The following is a 16622-nucleotide window of genomic DNA, read 5'->3' as shown; positions in this document are numbered from 1 at the left end:
GGGCCAAAGAGCCACATGTGGCTCGCGAGCCGTGGTTTGCCGAGCCGCAGTTTGCCGACCACTGACCTAGATGATCCATGGGCTCCCTACCCTTCTTTCTCTTCTAGGCACCACCGTTAATCCAGCCACCTCATCTCGAAACCTGGAAGACATTCCCACTCCCTTCTTCCTCACGATCCTCAAATTTGACCAAATTTACCTGGTGAATAGTTTCAAACCTAGTCTCTCGTCTACAAACCTTCTACCACTGCCCTAATCTAGGCCTTCATCACTTCTGGTCTGGCTTAAGCCCGTAACCTTGTAACTGGTCTCTCTAGTCTTGTCACTCCTCTAATCCATTCTCAACATAGTAGTTAATGATCTACTGAAAACAAACTTTTTTAGGTCTTACCTCTAATTAAAAGCTTTCGATAACTTCTCATTGCCTATAAGATCAACTCCAAACTCTTCAATGTGGCATTTAAGGTCCTCTGTGGCTCTGTGGTATAAGCCTGACCTTTCCAGGCTTTTCTCTGTGAAGTCCCAGCATTCTCCTTTGTTTCAGCAACACCAAACAGCATGTGTTTCCTGGCACACTCTGTGCTAGCTCTTTCCCTTTGCCCTTGTTCATGCTGTGCTCTTGCTGGAAAGCTCTCCCTCCCCTACCATTCCTGATAGGGCCATTCATACAGTCACCCTTCAAGTCTCAGAAAGGGCATCACTTCCTCAAGGAAGCTTCCCCTGGACATCTAGCTTGTGTAAGGTGTTCCTTTCTGCAGTTTTTATACTAATAGAGAATATCTCTGTAATTGCACTAAGATGTTGTTTTACAATTACCTATTTCAGTACCTCTTCCACAATACTGTGAGCTCCTTGAGGACAAGAAGTGACCAATTTTTGCATCCCCAATGCCAAACAGTATTCAAATAAGTGGCCATTGAAGGACTGAATGAATTCTTCCCTGTCCCTTTGGCTCTATGTTTTAGTTACCATTATTCTCAAGCCAATCCCAGAGCTTCAGTTGCCTCCCAGGTGCCTCGCCAGGCACAACCACCAGACAGAGCGAAACAGAGCCAAGTCCTTTCTAGCCTCCCAGAGCTCAGGAAGGAATAAAGAAAGGAAAGAATGAGGGAAGGCAGGAGGGCCAGCATTCTGGTAAGCTTACCCCTGGAGCACAGTCTACGCATAGCTGAGGCAGCACTCAGTGAGAGGCCACAGGATGGAAGCAAAGGCCGGTACCCAGGGGTTCGAAGATTTTGGGAAGTGCTGACAAGGTTGGTGGGTTTCAAGGTGGAGTCCATTGAGTCTGAGTGTGGCTCCAAGGACCGGGCCAGACTATTCCCTAGTACAAAGGTTTCACCTGGAAAACAGTAAAAATCATAGTTAGAGCAGGGAATAGTCCAGAAGGACTGCTGCAGCGCTGGCTCCCAGGTACCTGTCTGGATGGAACAAAAGGCAGCAAAACAGGAAGTCCTAGGCCAGGGATGGGGAACCTTTTTGTGAGTGCGTGCCAAAACCAGCAAAATCTCTGACTCAAAATTCTTCTGCGTGCCAACCCTAATTTTTTGAGAACATGTTATGCCTACTTGATATCTCTTAAGGTGTACGTATGTGAAGAACCTTGAAGAAATAATAAAATTCATTCGAGCAACAAAAACACAGTATATGATGATGAAAAATACATTTATTTTTTAATGTATACATGTACACTGATAGTCCGACAGAAAACTTTATGACTCCGTTTGATATTATCAGTGGGACTTTTGCTGCTGCATCACTGATGACAGAGATTTTACATCAGGTTTATATTTCGTGATCTTCAGAGATATGCACGAGCTACTACTTTCATCTGTCAGGCTACTCCTATTACAAGACTTAATAAAATTCATCACTGAGAACAAAGATTCACAAGCGTATGTGGACGAAACCAAAACACTGGTTGGATCTAGGAAGGCAGGGAGAGTTAAGGCAGAAGCATAGAAATTGCTCTTCCCCTCTCTCGTCAATCCATGTCTATGGTCTTTAAGATAACTTGTTATGTAAAATTATTTATTTATCTAAGATGCACCTACACTGAATTTATCTGAAAAATTAAAAAGTCGATATTAAGAAAAAAATTGTAAATGGAAGATTATAAGAGAGGGTTTCGCGTGCCAGCAAAAGTTACTGGCATGCCATGTTTGGCACGCGTGCCAGGGGTTGCCCACCCCTATCCTAGGCTGGATCTCAGGAGGTCTGTGTACCAGTCACCATTCTGGCTCTCACTAGGTGGTCTGAGTCAAGCCCAGTGCCACTCTCTGGACTTGGATCTCCTTAGAGATACTTCCTCTTAGACTAGATGGTCTTTGAGGTTTCTTCTGCTTTTTCTAGATAAGGAGAACCTTAAAAAAATAGGAAGAGGCTGCCTTACACATAGCTGCTAGAGCAGCGAACAGGGTGCTGGGGAAGAGATACATTTGCTTAGGTGAGGGTACTTCAGAAGCCTACTCTCAGCCAGCCGTTTACCTCAGAAATGCTTCTTGATGCCTGGCTAAAGGCCTGTCTGCAAAGGACCTGCTCGTATGCCCTCCACCCCCTTCATATTTGCCTTGTTCTGCAGAAACATTCCAAGGACGCTGGAAGGTACAGTGGTGAGAATGTGGGCACAGGACCAGAATCTGGGTTAGAATTTGACTCTGCCCTCTGCAGGCAAGGTGTTTCCCTCAGGACCTTGGTCTCCTTATTTATAACACAGGAAGTCCCTTTCTTCCAAGGGGCTTGTAAATATCAAAAGGAAGTGGCTATGGAAACCTTTGTAAAGGGAATCTCAGCCTGACATTTCTATGCCTAGGCCATGGCCCAACACCAGGCTGCAGCCCCTAAGCATTGCACTGCAGAACCTGAAGCAGATTCTGCCTCATCACTGGGTTCTAGACATCAAAACAGCTCCTTGGCCCTGGCCACAGCATTCTCTGCTTATGGTGAGGGGTGAGGATGGGTGGGTGTCTCAGGTATTGGATCATATCACTGTCCTTTGTGGTGGTTCTCAGAATTCTGGTGTTTAGATAATGCTTGGGATTCATTTAGGCCCTCTGATAAATATTAAATTCAGCTCATTGTCTGGCATACAATAAGACCTCTGTGGCAGATGGTTTAGGATTTTAGAACTGCTTTCTGCTACTTACCTAAAATTTCTTGGTAACCATGCGCTTAATGTCAAATCTAGCATGAGACAGATTTCACCCTTATCTCAGGGAATTTACCTAATGAAGCCTTTCCCTAGAAATGATCTGAAGAGAGAAGTCTCTGAGGCCCCAGAATACCTAAACCATATCCACTCCCATTCTGCAGGTGAGGTTCCAGATTCCTATTTTCCAGGAGAGATGACTACAGCATTGTCCTGCCTTGAGACAAGGACAGGAACCCAATCCAGAAAACAAGGCCTGAGTACTGTGCCTGAGCTCCTGCCTTTTACTAGGTGTGTCATCCTCAATAAATTGTCTTCTCTGAGCACCAATTTCTTCATCTGCAAAATGGAAAAACCACCCTTTGTCATGCTGAGGACATCAAATGAGGAAATGGAATGGGATGAACTTTACAAAGGCTGAAATTGCTATGTTATTCTTCATTCAGAGTTAAGAGTGGCAAACCTACGTTCTCCGTAATAGCTCAAGAAAAAGATAAAGTGGAATTTCTGCATTTATCAGCAGGACAATCTCACCTTTCTAGTCCTCATTTTACTCAGTGAATACTGGAGATGATACCACCTGCCTCACAAGAGCTAACAGATGTGAAACATAATTATGACGACAATGCCTGTGGCTTACCAGATGCTGATGCACATCAGTAAGTGTCGTTTCCTCTCAGCAATGCTAAGAATGTTAACTGAAATCTGAATTGAGGGGCCTGAAAATCTGGACTGGTGGTACTGGACTAGGCAAGGCCATAAAATCTTATCCTAATGAGATGCAGAAAAAAATCATACCTGAGGCTCTGGGAGGTTCTACTAAAGGCTGATCTGTGAGGCCCTGGCTGCCCTCACTAGATAATGCCAGGGACGGCAATGCTTTCAGGCCTGGGGGCTTCCTGAGAGAGGCCAAGAAAATAGGGCTCTGGGTCTCATCCCAGTTTCTATCAAAACAGCTCTGGTTTTAACTTCAACGCACCAGAGTTTCATATCATCTTAACTTTGCAAAAAAGGAGTTCTACTGCTAAAACAAAGCAAACTTTGAAACCTCTGGCCCAGGGATCAGAATTTGAGGCTGGAAGACTTGAGTTCTATTTCTAGCACAATCATTAGTCAACAATCACTGCCTTTTTCCTGGGATTCAATTTACCCATCTGTAAAATGGAGATGAAAACCCTGAAGCTCATAAGGTCAATGTCAATTAAATTTGCTGTTGATATGCTGGAGACAAGAGAACCATCAGCATGAGAGGGAGCTCATTCGTTCATTCAACAACATTTGGTTGAGCACTCTTTGTTTGCAAGCCACTATCCTAGGGATGGGGTTATGCAAAGGTAAACAGACAGATAAGGATCTTGCCCTTATGCATTTATTTTTAGTGAGTGGCAGATCTTCTCTGAGTATCGTATTGCAAGGCTGACCTTAAAAACCAGAGTTCCCAGCGGAGGGTGACCAGAATACTGGTGAGAAGCAAAGAAGAAAAAACCTGGGAATGTAGAATCTGGAGAACAGTCAGAAGAGACAAAAACCCTAAAGGCAATCATGGGATGGGAAGAGGACTGGGAAGACAGAGAATGCAACAGTGGGCAGGTATTAAAAGAAGACAGATTTCAGCTATAAAGAGAGGCATTTTCATAATCAGAGGGTCTAACAGTAAGACTGATTGCCAAAGGTGACAGTGAGCAACTTAGCATTAGGAGTATTTAAGCAGAAGTCATAAGTGAAGGAGCACAGAGGAGTCAGAAATCTAGATGATGCTCTGACTTGCCTGAGCAGAGTTAAAATGCTCATTTCAGGGAAGCAATTAAAAACTAGGGTGAGAGCAGCTAAGTGGCTGGGAACCCACCATGAGAACCAGAGGTTAGAGAGCACAGAGGGTGCAAAGTTGACTGAATCTGTCTGAAAATGAGGGAAGGAAAGGGGGACAGCCAATGGAGGAATGTGATAACCCTAGTATTGGTCTCTTTGGTGAGGGGATAAGGATAAGAGGTTAAAGCTTGCTTCCTCCTCTCTGAGTCAGAGTTGAATCAGAGAGATGCAAACTGGAACAGAATACCCAGGAAAGGACATTTCTCTTAGTTCTTAACAACCATATTCCATTGAGGAATTCGGAGTTGCTATTTCTTCGAGAAATCTGTCTTTAGACTAGCAGCTACACTCATGGTCATGCTACTCCCTTTCATGTATCTGCTCTTCCAGAATCCCAGATGGGCCTTACTTCCATAACTGAAGTACAACTTAGAGTTCCTGACTGCCAATAGCTGGGGACATTTCACAGCCTGCCTTTGTCTGCACCAACTTCACCATGCTCAGCCCAGACTCCCAGTGGGACATTCTAACTCTAGGTGAGAATGCCTTTTTCTGTTCTCAGAGATTCTGATGTTGAAAGAACACAATTTAGAGCAGGTTAGGTAAGAAAAAGGATCAATGACGGGGTCACAAATATGTCTGTGCAGACCAGATGGCCTGGTCCCCACAAGCAATATTTGCAAGTCAGTATGTTTTTATAAGTTATGTAAGCAATACTCATTTGGATGCAAAAATAAAGGGGGGGGGGTGAGTGAGTAGTCACTTCCCTGAGCACATTCTTCAGAAGTGGCACTTTATCAGAAGTGATTCTGCTAAGATAATAATAAAAAGACTACTAGGGAAGGCAGTGTGAGGACAAGACTGGTATAGAAGGTCAGAAGGGGGCACCTCTCAGATTTATATGCTCCCCCATCAACAGACAGCACAGCTCTGAAGCTAACAGCACCACCTCTCCACTCCTCGGGCCAGGACAAAGTCCACAGGGCTCCTTTAAAGGCCTTTCCTCCCTCTCTCAACAATGACCTACCTCGCTACGTTTAGGGCCGAGCTTTCCTTCCCTCCCAGTCGTCTGTGTCCCGGCTCCAGATTAGAGATGCCGCGTTCCATTCACTCTTTAACCTCTCTCGGAAGTGCTTAGTCACTGATCCGGCCACGTGGCATCCGCTTTCCCTTTGTGGGTCTGGTATGTTAACTAAGAAAGTTATTTTCCAGCCTAGTTAGAAACAGCAGGAACTTGAATTGACTTGCTAGACTGGCAGTGCTGGAGGAGTTAGGGCTACGTGCCAAAGGAAAGAGTGGATGGCCAATCACCAGGGAGCACATTTCTCAATCTGTAGCTTGAGGCTAAACCTTCCTGCTGGCAAGGGAGATCTATGGTAGGCCTTTGTTGCCAGACTCACACTGGGAGACGTACTGTGACTCCACATGCAGTTTGGAGCTCAGAAGAGGATTCGTGAACCACCTTTTTTCAGGGACAAAACCAGAGGAAAGAAAGTTCATTCTAGAGAGAGGGGACAAAATCCTGAAGAGAGAGTAAAGATGAGAGGAGACCAAAAAGTCCCAGATGGGGTAAAGGTTAAGGACAGAAAACCAGGCTTCTGGATAATAGGTGCCAGGCTAGCAGGTCAGAGGGCTGATCCTGGGCCCTCTTAGAGCTGCTACTAGCCCTGCCCCCTTTCTTAGCCCAGGCCCCATCCCAGCTCCTACCTGGTAGGTACCTGTCGTGGCTGTGGCTGTACTCTGTGTTGGTGAGTGACAAGTGAGTCTGTGTAAAAGGCTGGTTGCCAAACAGATTGTCACTGTGAAGGTTGTGGCAGAGTTTCTCCAGGAAGCGGAGAACGTAGGTGATGCTGTTGACTGCTGGGAGGTTGAGGGTGTGCTGTTCTCGATCAAACACGGCTGTGAAGTGAAGTAAACAGGGCTGAGCATGTCAGGCGGGCAGTTCAGTGCAGTGCTGGGCAGGCCAGCCCACAGCGTGTCTCAGGCTTACCTGGTTACACAAAGGCAATCATTGCCCACGTTTCCTCCCTCCCTCCCTCCCACCCTCCCTCCAGGGTTTGTTTTTTGCCTCCAACTCCAAAGGGCTTGCAGTAATGGGAGTGGCCAGGCCAAGTCTGTTGCACCCGGGGCTCTGGAAGGATTTTACTCAACTTGTGAAAACAACTGTGAACATAATTCTATCTGCTCCATCAGTTGGCTGGGCCTCATCCAAGAAATCTGTTCATTTAGGGTGCTATTTCCATAAGAACTGCCCAAGAACAGAGGAACTGGGCAGAAGAGGAGAATACAGCCATTGCCAGCAATGGTTTGGGCGCAAAATCCGATCTGTATAAGAGCACTAGAATTTCAGCAACATTTGGAACTATGCCATGCTTCGTTTTATTTTACTCTCTATTTCTATTCAAAAAGTATCTGTCTAGTCTTTAAAAAGCTAAAGGCCTCTGCATTTGTCTCTGAGAACAGCAGGAAATGCAGTGGGGGGGGGGGGTGTGATAGACCATTCTCAGAAACCAATTTTGGAGCAGAGAAAGAATCCTATAGGAGGTGTAGGTGATTGCCCTAAAGAGAGGCAGTGAACCTGTGAACCGGTGGGTCACAGTTCGGTTCCCGGTTGGGGCATGTGCCCGGGTTGCAGGCTCGATCCCCAGTGGGAGGTGTGCAGGAGGCAGCCAGTCAATGATTCTCTCTCATCATTGATATTTCTCTCTCTCTCTCCTTCTCCCTTCCTCGCCGAAATCAATAAAAATATATTTAAGAGAGATAGAGAGAGAAAAAGAGAGAGAGAGAGAGAGAGAGAGAGAGAGAGAGAGAGAGAGAGAGAAAAGAAGAAGCTGGGTCCCTGCAGACTATTGCACAAAAGCAAAGGAGAGATTAGGGCGTGGCCTCTGCCTCAGAAGGAAAGGAAAGTTTGATTTCCTATGCAGTTCTCAGCCTTCTGCAACAATGCCTTCCTGGCCTGCCCCATCCTCTTCTCAGGCAATTACTCTCGTCTGGCTCTGACACTACCCTGTACATATTTCTCTGCTATAACACCTCTCACAGTGAGATATTCTTCCTTTCCCACCAGAGCAGAGTCTGAGCCTGTCATCTTCCTTTCTCCCCTTCCCCCGGCCAGTGTCTGGCAATAACCTCTGACATATAGTAAGGGCTCAATAAATGTTTGCTGAAAGAATACAGTTGGATTATTCATGGGGTTTTCCATGTCAACTGCTTCCTGAGGTTGGATATTGCAACTCATTAGAAGAAAGGGGCAGGAGATGATGGAGGAGCACACAGTTCAGACTGAAAGGCTTTAGGTCAAGTCTTCATAGGTTTGGTGGGTAAAGAATAGGGTTTTGGACTTAAGAGAACTGAAAGAGAACAGGGGCACAGCAGAAAAAGTAACTATTCTCAATGAAAACAACAAAACACTGTGCAGCTGACTCAGATCTCACAGCGGGAAAGAAAGAGGGGATGACTCCTCTCTGCCCTGGCAGTCAACTCCCTTCAATCAGGGCTGGCTCTGAACTGGGAAGCTAAGGAGTTAAAAGAATGAGAGAAGACAATATGGTTCCCTCATGCCAGGTGGGAGGCCGTGGCAGTCTAGAGAAACTCCCCTGTTGCCACAGTACAGCCCCCTTTTGATTCTTCTATCTCCCAGGATACCTTTGAAACAACACACATATATTTTCTATATGGAGAGGCAAAGCAGGTCCACAGTGGAGGCATCTGTTTAGAGGCTCAGTTAAGGCTCTAAACAGCGTCTGTGTGGGTATTCTACTTGGCAGAGGTGTGCATAATGCTCAGAGGAACTGTGGGCATTGAAAGTGAGGACTCTCTGAGGAAGGGATACCTTCACATTTCTCCAGAGCCTTCAGGTGTGAAGTGGGAATCAGGATGCCTTGTCAGAAATTAGCCAATTGAGAAGGTCTCGCCCAGGGGAGCTTACCTGAGATAGTCTCACCACCGTGGCCCTGCTTGAGGAAGCTGAAGACAGTTTTCTGGTGATAAGCACAGTCGATGCAAGCCTGGACAGCCTGCTGCAACACCACAGAGGCACGGGCTGGCCCAAAATGGTCAGGGAGCTGCTGGACCTTCTTCTTATCTAAGTGGGGGCCTGTGCTGCCATTCTTGTTCAAGTAAATACAAACTGCAGGAGACAAAGAATGAAATTTAAAAAGCTTAAAGAGTCTACGGGGTGGAGAAGTTGGACAACAGTGCTCTCTTCTGTCTTTTGTACCCTGGACTCTGGTCCTGAGCAGGTCTCCCAGCTGCTAAGCTGGTGACACACTGTGGGAGGGGGAAGAGGGTGGCTGTGCCCAGCTGCTGCCAGCCCAAATTGCATGACCCAAGGCTCTGGGAACATAGCCTGCTGGAAGAACAGCCTGACCAAAAGCCAAGGCATGGAACTTGCACTTTGCTTTCTGTGCACTGAAAAAAATTTTTAAACAATTTCCCAGATATGTGTACTTTCATTTTTGGTACTTGGTTGCTCACATATTCTTTGTGTATCTTACCTTGTATGTTTAAGGAATTGTGGGATTATGGAAATATAAAAAAAGTGTGTGTGTGTGTGTGTGTTCAGCCTTGGACTTAGAATGGTCACACCGTTGATCACTTGCCTTGTTTTCTGTTCTGAGCCTTGGAGTCCCCTTTTTATCTTCTATATCAACATTCAGGTCCAAGAAAGTAGTAAAAAGTTTTTAAAAAAGGAATAAAGAAAAATATGAAAAGGGCTTGAGGGTCCCATCCAGATATTTGTTTCAGTAGTTTCTCCTGTCAAGATAGCTGGGCACTCCCCTAACTGCAACCCTCCACCTGGCACCATTGGGGGAAGGGCACACGAAAGGGCAGTCCTAAACAGAATTGCTTCCTTGGTCTCCCGAAGGACTCCGGAAGCCTGCTCAGCTATGACACTCTCCCTGCTGATTTGCCTTCCAGGCTTCCATTTCAGTAGGGATACTCTCCTTTCTCACACGGTCATGGCTCACTAACTGAAGGAGTTGGAGGGCAAAACGTCTCTCCTTTTATTAAAGGCAAACAGGGTAAGTGCAGTAGCTGTGTGGGCTGTGGATGAAAGGCTGCCCTTTTGGGCCTCATGTTTTCCATCAGTGAAATGAGGGGCTGAGCCAGATGCCCTCCTGGGACTCTTTCACTTTATCATTCTAAGGGGAAGCAAGAAGGAGAGAAGAACATGGGAAATAGAAAGGCGGAGAAATGATATGGAAGGTGAGAGGTGAAAATAAAGAAAGGAAAAAAGGAGAAATAAGATGAATTAAATATTTAACTATGTTTTCTCATAAAACCCACTAAAATGAGCCAGATAACAGAGAGAAAACAACATACAATTTCAGAAGCTGGAAAGCAGACCTAAGAAAGCTAAATCCTTAACCAAGAGTGGTCAATGGTGAGAACCAAGCTGTTTCATCTTATAAGTCACAAAAGGCCCAAGAATGGGCCAGGGCCTCTGGAGGTGGATAGATCTAATAATTGAAGGATTGGTTGAAGTCTGTTAAGAAGTGGGACTTCCATGTCAAAACATGACTCTTTTGCTGAAAACAAAATAAATAAAAATGTAAGAACTCAGAGATAAGAAGAATAAAAATAAATGAAAAATTATAAGAATATTCATAGCAACTTAGTCATACTAGTTCTAAACCCAAATGTCCATAAACAAGAGAGTAGATATAAAAATTGTATATTCACTTATTGAAATACCATTTGGCTATAAAAAAACACAAACTATTGATAGAGAGCTTCTCACAAAAATTATTTTGAGAGAAATAAACCAGATGGAAAAGAGTATACTATATGTAACATATCAATTTATATTAAGTTCCAGAACAGAAAAATCTAATCTACAGTGATAAAAATAAAAATGAGAGTGAAGACTGTAAGGAGGCATGAGGTAATTTCTGGGGAGTGGAGAATGGGCAGAAATGACTTTTAACTCAATTGGGGTAGTTCATGGATGCTTACACTGATTATAATTCATCAAATTGTACACTTAAGATTTGTATATTTCACTGTATGGAAACTCCACCTAATTAAGAAACACAAAGAAATATGTAAACAGCCCAGTAATGATTAAAAAAAGAAATTCTAGGAGAGAAACCAAGATGGCGGCATAGGTAAACACCGGAGATTGCTGCCTTGCACAACCACTTCAAAAATACAACTAAAAGACGGAACGGACATCATCCAGAACCACAGGAAGGCTGGCTGAGTGGAAATTCTACAACTAGAAGGAAAGAGAAAAGCATACCGAGACTCAGAGGAGGTGCGGTGCGGAAGTAAAATACAGAGGTACAGAGGCGCATGCGGAGAGGGTTGGCGGCTGAGGACACGGTTGTCTTTTTCAATCGGGAGGGAGTCTCAAGCTCTGAGCTCCAGTTCCAGGCGAGTCTCTGGGGACCCAGACTCATATGGGAGAAACTGGACTGTCTGGCATCGGTCGGAACTCGAGGGCAGCATTCTCTCGGGGGTGCTTGCAGCAATTCCTGGGACAATGTGAAGCAGGGCCTCTGAGGGCAGGACTGAGAGCAGCCATAACTGCTCGCTCTGCCCTGTTGATCCCCTGGGACCCCACCCTGCCCAAGCCATGGAGGCTTTTGCATATGAAAGGCCTGGCCCTTTGCAATCTGATAATTACCTAACAAACTGTAGCTGGCCCAAGGCCCCAGGGCAACTTGCATTGCATCACAGCTGGCTCCTGCTGGATAGCCTCAGGCAGAGGCTAGATTAGCACCTCCTTAGAGATCCAGGAGCCACTGTGCCCGGTGGTCAGAGTGGGACCATCCAGTTTGCAGCTCCGTGGAACCATAAAGGACACACTCAGGGGGCAGACTCAGTGAGCACCAAAGCCCCACTGAAGCAAGTCTTGCCCCGGAGGGGTGTCTCCAGCACAGAAGTTCTCCCACTGCAGACACAGCTGATTCTCACAGCCAATTGGCCTGGAGGTCAATCCCTCCCAGTGTTACCTACAACAATCAAGGCTTAACTACAACAAGACTGTGCACAAAGCCCACAAGGGGGTGCACCAAGAGTGTCTACCTCAGGTAATTGGGGAGGCTGAGCCACTGGGCCCTATAGGACACCTAGTATAGAAAGCCACTCTATCGACACAGCGAAGCATAAAAAAATGCGGAGACAAAGAAACAGGACACAAATGACAGAAGTGGAGGAAAGCAAACTACTGGATATAGAGTTCAAAACCACACTTTTAAGGTTTGTCAAGAATTTTCTAGAAACCGCCGATAAACTTAATGAGACCCTCAAGAAATCTAATGAGACCCTCGAGGTTGTGATAAAGGACCAACTAGAAATTAAGCATACACTGACTGAAATAAAGAATATTATACAGACTCCCAACAGCAGACTAGAGGATCGCAAGAATCAAGTCAAAGATTTGAAAAACGAAGAAGCAAAAAACACCCAACCGGAAAAGCAAAATGAAAAAAGAATCCAAAAATATGAAGATAGTGTAAGGAGCCTCTGGGACAGCTTCAAGCATACCAACATCCGAATTATAGGGGTGCCAGAAGAAGAGAGAGAGCAAGATATTGAAAACCTATATGAAGAAATAATGACAGAAAACTTCCCCTACCTGGTGAAAAAAATAGACTTACAAGTCCAGGAAGCACAGAGAACCCCAAACAAAAGGAATCCAAAGAGGACCACACCAAGACACATCATAATTAAAATGCCAAGAGCAAAAGACAAAGAGAGTATCCTAAAAGCAGCAAGAGAAAGAAAGTCAGTTACCTACAAGGGAGTACCCATACGACTGTCAGCTGATTTCTCAACAGAAACTTTGCAGGCCAGAAGGGAGTGGCAAGAAATATTCAAAGTGATGAATACCAAGAACCTACAACCAAGATTACTTTATCCAGCAAAGCTATCATTCAGAAGTGAAGGTCAGATAAAGAGCTTCACAGATAAGAAAAAGCTAAAGGAGTTCATTACCACTAAACCAGTATTATATGAAATGCTGAAAGGTATCCTTTAAGAAGAGGAAGAAGAAGAAAATGGTAAAGATACAAACTATGAACAACAAATACACATCTATCAACAAGTAAATCTAAAAATCAAGTGAATAAATAATCTGATGAACAGAATAAACTGGTGATTATAATCGAATCAGGGGCATAGAAAGGGAGTGGACTGACTATTCTTGGTGGGGAAAGGGGTGTGGGGGATGCAGGAAGAGACTGTACAAAAATCGTGCACCTATGGATGAGGACAGTCGGGGGGCGGTAAGGGCGGAGGGTGGGGTGGGAAACGGGTGGAGGGGAGCTATGGGAAGAAAAAGAGGAACAACTGTAATAATCTGAACAATAAAGATTTAATTAAAAAAAAGAAAAGAAATTCTACATGGATTAAAGAGTGAAATATAGAAGACAAACAATGAAACCCTTAGAAGAATGTGGCAGTTTTAAAACATGGCCCCAAAATTCTTTGACATTCCTTAATATCAATCTCTGTGATATTTGACCAATAGATATAGTGGAGATGACACTGCCAGTTTCTGAGCTTAGGGCTTAAAAAACTAGCAGTTTCCACTTCCTGTTTCTTAGAACATTCACTTCTGGAACCCAACTACCATGTGTGAGGAGGCAAAGCCACCCTCTGGTGAGGTCCATGTGGAGAGAAACCAACAGGCAGAACCAACTGTTAGCATGTGGTGGAAGTGATCCTCCAGCCCTGGTCAGCCTGCCACAGCTGACACTGCATGGAACAGAGACAAGCTGCTGCCACTCAGCCCTACCCACCTTGTTTTCAGCCATCAAGTTTTGTGGTGGTTTGTTATGTAGCACAAGATTATTGGAACAGAATGTAGTATCTGAAATAGGGTGCTCAGTAACAAAAGCCTGGCACACATGACACTGACTTTGGGACTGGGCAGCAGAAAGAAGCATAAAGGGCCACAAAGAGAGTGTTGAGAAGGCCGTCAATAAAGACTTAAAGTGAGAAAAATCTTATTGGAAGATGGAGGACAGGGGACACTTACTAGGTAGTGGTGGAAAGTTAGACAGCACTGTCACTTGAAGTAACATAGAAATAGGAAATGTACCTGATAAATTCAATAAATAGCTAAGGTGATTTTACTCCCTGTGATAAGAGTGCAAAATGAGAGGAATCAGCTTAAAACAAACACACAAACAACCTAATGTAAAACATAAAAAAGTCCAGGACTTGCAGAGTTCACAAATAAAATTGCTTCTCATTCACAGTCTCTTCTTAAGAAAAACAACCCTAAATTGAGAAAGGGTCAAATCCAGAATGGGGAAGAAAATCTCGTTACGATGTCAGAATGATTTTAAATCTATGCTCCATAGACTCTTTCAGACCAAAAGGCCCTACAACAACCCAGAATAGACTATTCAAGAACTATGGGACAGCCCTGGCCAGTGTGCTAAGTGGTTAGAGAGTCGGCCCACGCACAGAAGGGTCTCAGGTTCGATTCCCAGTCAAGGGCATCTACCTGGGTTGCAGGAAGAGACATTCTCATAGTTTTGTTTTTATGTGGCTATTGACAAACTGATGTAAAGTTTCTTTGATTGTTTTTTGACAGGATGGAGGTTTCCATGAAACTATTTCAGATGCCAAAGATAAATTTTTTTACAAAAAGATCTTATTTAGGTTTATAAATGGACAGGGAGCTAATTATTGGTGCAAGACTAGAAAGTACAGACACAGAGACCTAGGGCTTGTTGCAGCTAGTACTACGATCTGCTCTTACCTGTGGGGGCCTGCATGGCTGAGCTGGGGATGGTTGCAGCATCTTGGGGTACAGTGCTGGTGTCCGGTTCAGGGGTGCTGGTTGTTGGTGAGGTGGGTGGTGGGTTCAGCAAAGTCCGAGGTTTTCTCTGTCAAAATGGATGGGGAAAAATTTGCTACCCATGATAGGTAACTTGTCTTCTTATTCCTCTATTCTAGTACTTAATTCACCCATGAAACAAAAATATATTTGTAGATGGGACTGTGTTTTATCTTTTCCCCCCACACAACATCTTGTCCAAAGCTATACATGCTTAGTAAATATTTTCTGAATCTATGCACAAGATTCTGGGTTTCTGTACAGCCAGAGCTTAATTCACTCTCCTTTATACTAGATTCAATATTATGATTTGAAGTTCCAGGTTATTAGTTGTGCAGACAAAAGCAAAAAAATACTGTGGCTTAAGTCTACTTTGACATTATTTTGTACTTTCTCTTTCTTGAAAAATGGAAATGTCCCTTCCCCTAACTCTACAAATATTATCCTCTGCCTACCTCTTGTGCTCATTACCTGCCATTTATTATCTTTGACCTTATACTCTAATAATCTCTAACTATAATACTTCTCTAAAAACCATACCTGGTCCACATCTTTATACTAATAAACCATCCCTTCTGTTTGAAATATCCTTTTTTTTTTTATCTGACAAATAACTAGATTTTCTATAGTTATTGTCTCTTTTGTGCTATCTCTGTCCTTTGTATTGTTGCACTTGTCACATGTATTGTCATTATATACTTACTAGAGGCCCGGTGCACAAAAATTTGTGCACTCGGGGGCGGGTCTCTCAGCCCGGCCTGTGCCCTCTCGCAGTCTGGGACCCCTCAGGGGATGTCCACCTGCTGGCTTAGGCCCGCTCCCCAGGGGATCAGGCCTAACCTGGCAGTCAGACATCTCTCTGGCAGCCCAGGAGCCCTCAGGGGATGTCCACTTGCAGCGGGGACCAGGCCTAAGCTGCAGTCAGACATCCTTAGCACTGCTGAGGAGGTGGGAGAGGCTCCCGCCATCACTGCTGTGCTGGCAGCCGTTAGCCTGGCTTGTGGCTGAGCAGAGCTCCCCCTGTGGGAGCGCAATGACCACCAGGGGGCAGCTCCTGCATTGAATGTCTGCCCCCTGGTGGTCAGTGTGTGTCATAGTGACCAGTCATTCCCAGTTGTTCTGCTGTTAGGGTCAATTTGCATATTAACCTTTTATTATATGCCTGGTGCATAGGTGGGGGCTGGCTGGTTTGCCCTGAAGGGTGTCCCGGATCAGGGTGGGGGTCCCGCTGGGGTGCCTGGCCAGCCTGGGTGAGGGGCTGAGGGCCGTTTTCAAGCTGGCCACACCCCCTTCAGGGTGGAGGTCCCTGCTGGGGTGCCTGGCCAGCCTGGGTGAGGGGCTGAGGGCCGTTTTCAGGTTGGCCACACCCCCTTCAGGGTGGGAGGTCCTGCTGGGGTGCCTGGCCAGTCTGGGTGAGTGGCTGCTGGCTGTTTGCAGGTTGACAAGCCCCCCAGTGGGGACCCTCATCCCATGATGGTGTGGCCAGCCTGGGTGAGGGGCTGATGGCTGTTTGCAGGCTGGCCACAGCCCCCAGCCACCCAAGCTCCCAGTGGAGGCTGACTGGAAGCAGGTATCTGGGATTTATTTATCTTCTATAATTGAAACTTTGTTGCCTTTAGCAGAGGCCAGAGCTGGCCAGGGCAGGCAGGAAGCTTGGTTTGCTCCATCGCCGGGGCAACCAAGCCTCCTGCTTGTTCCAGCTCCGTGGCTGCCGGCCGCCATCTTGGTTGGGTTAATTTGTATATAGTTGCTCTGATTGGCTGGTGGGCGTGGCTTGGGGGTGTAGCAAAGGTATGGTCAATTTGCATGTTTCTCTTTTATTAGATTAGATATACTGCTGTACCCGATTAGCCTGGAGTTCCCTGAGAG

General features: G+C 45.4%; 1 protein-coding gene across 17 annotated transcripts in view; it reads right to left on the bottom strand.

The window, feature by feature from the left end:
- The window catches only part of SCMH1 (Scm polycomb group protein homolog 1), a 109277-nt gene that overhangs the window by 8820 nt on the left and 83835 nt on the right, over positions 1-16622 (bottom strand). For all 17 annotated transcript variants that reach the window (XM_023752700.1, XM_023752705.1, XM_006087242.3 and 14 more), the window contains 4 exons: positions 14676-14802; positions 8883-9083; positions 6662-6853; positions 1145-1339 (listed from right to left, as the gene is read on the bottom strand). In XM_023752700.1, coding sequence (XP_023608468.1) covers positions 1145-1339; positions 6662-6853; positions 8883-9083; positions 14676-14802 — 715 coding nt within the window. The remainder of the gene's footprint in view (positions 1-1144; positions 1340-6661; positions 6854-8882; positions 9084-14675; positions 14803-16622) is intronic.

The sequence above is a fragment of the Myotis lucifugus genome, unplaced genomic scaffold (assembly GCF_000147115.1).
Source record: "Myotis lucifugus unplaced genomic scaffold, Myoluc2.0 scaffold_37, whole genome shotgun sequence".
Classification (NCBI taxonomy): domain Eukaryota; kingdom Metazoa; phylum Chordata; class Mammalia; order Chiroptera; family Vespertilionidae; genus Myotis; species Myotis lucifugus.
The sequence above is the reverse complement of the archived record's forward strand: the minus strand, read 5'-3'. Positions and strand labels throughout refer to the sequence as shown.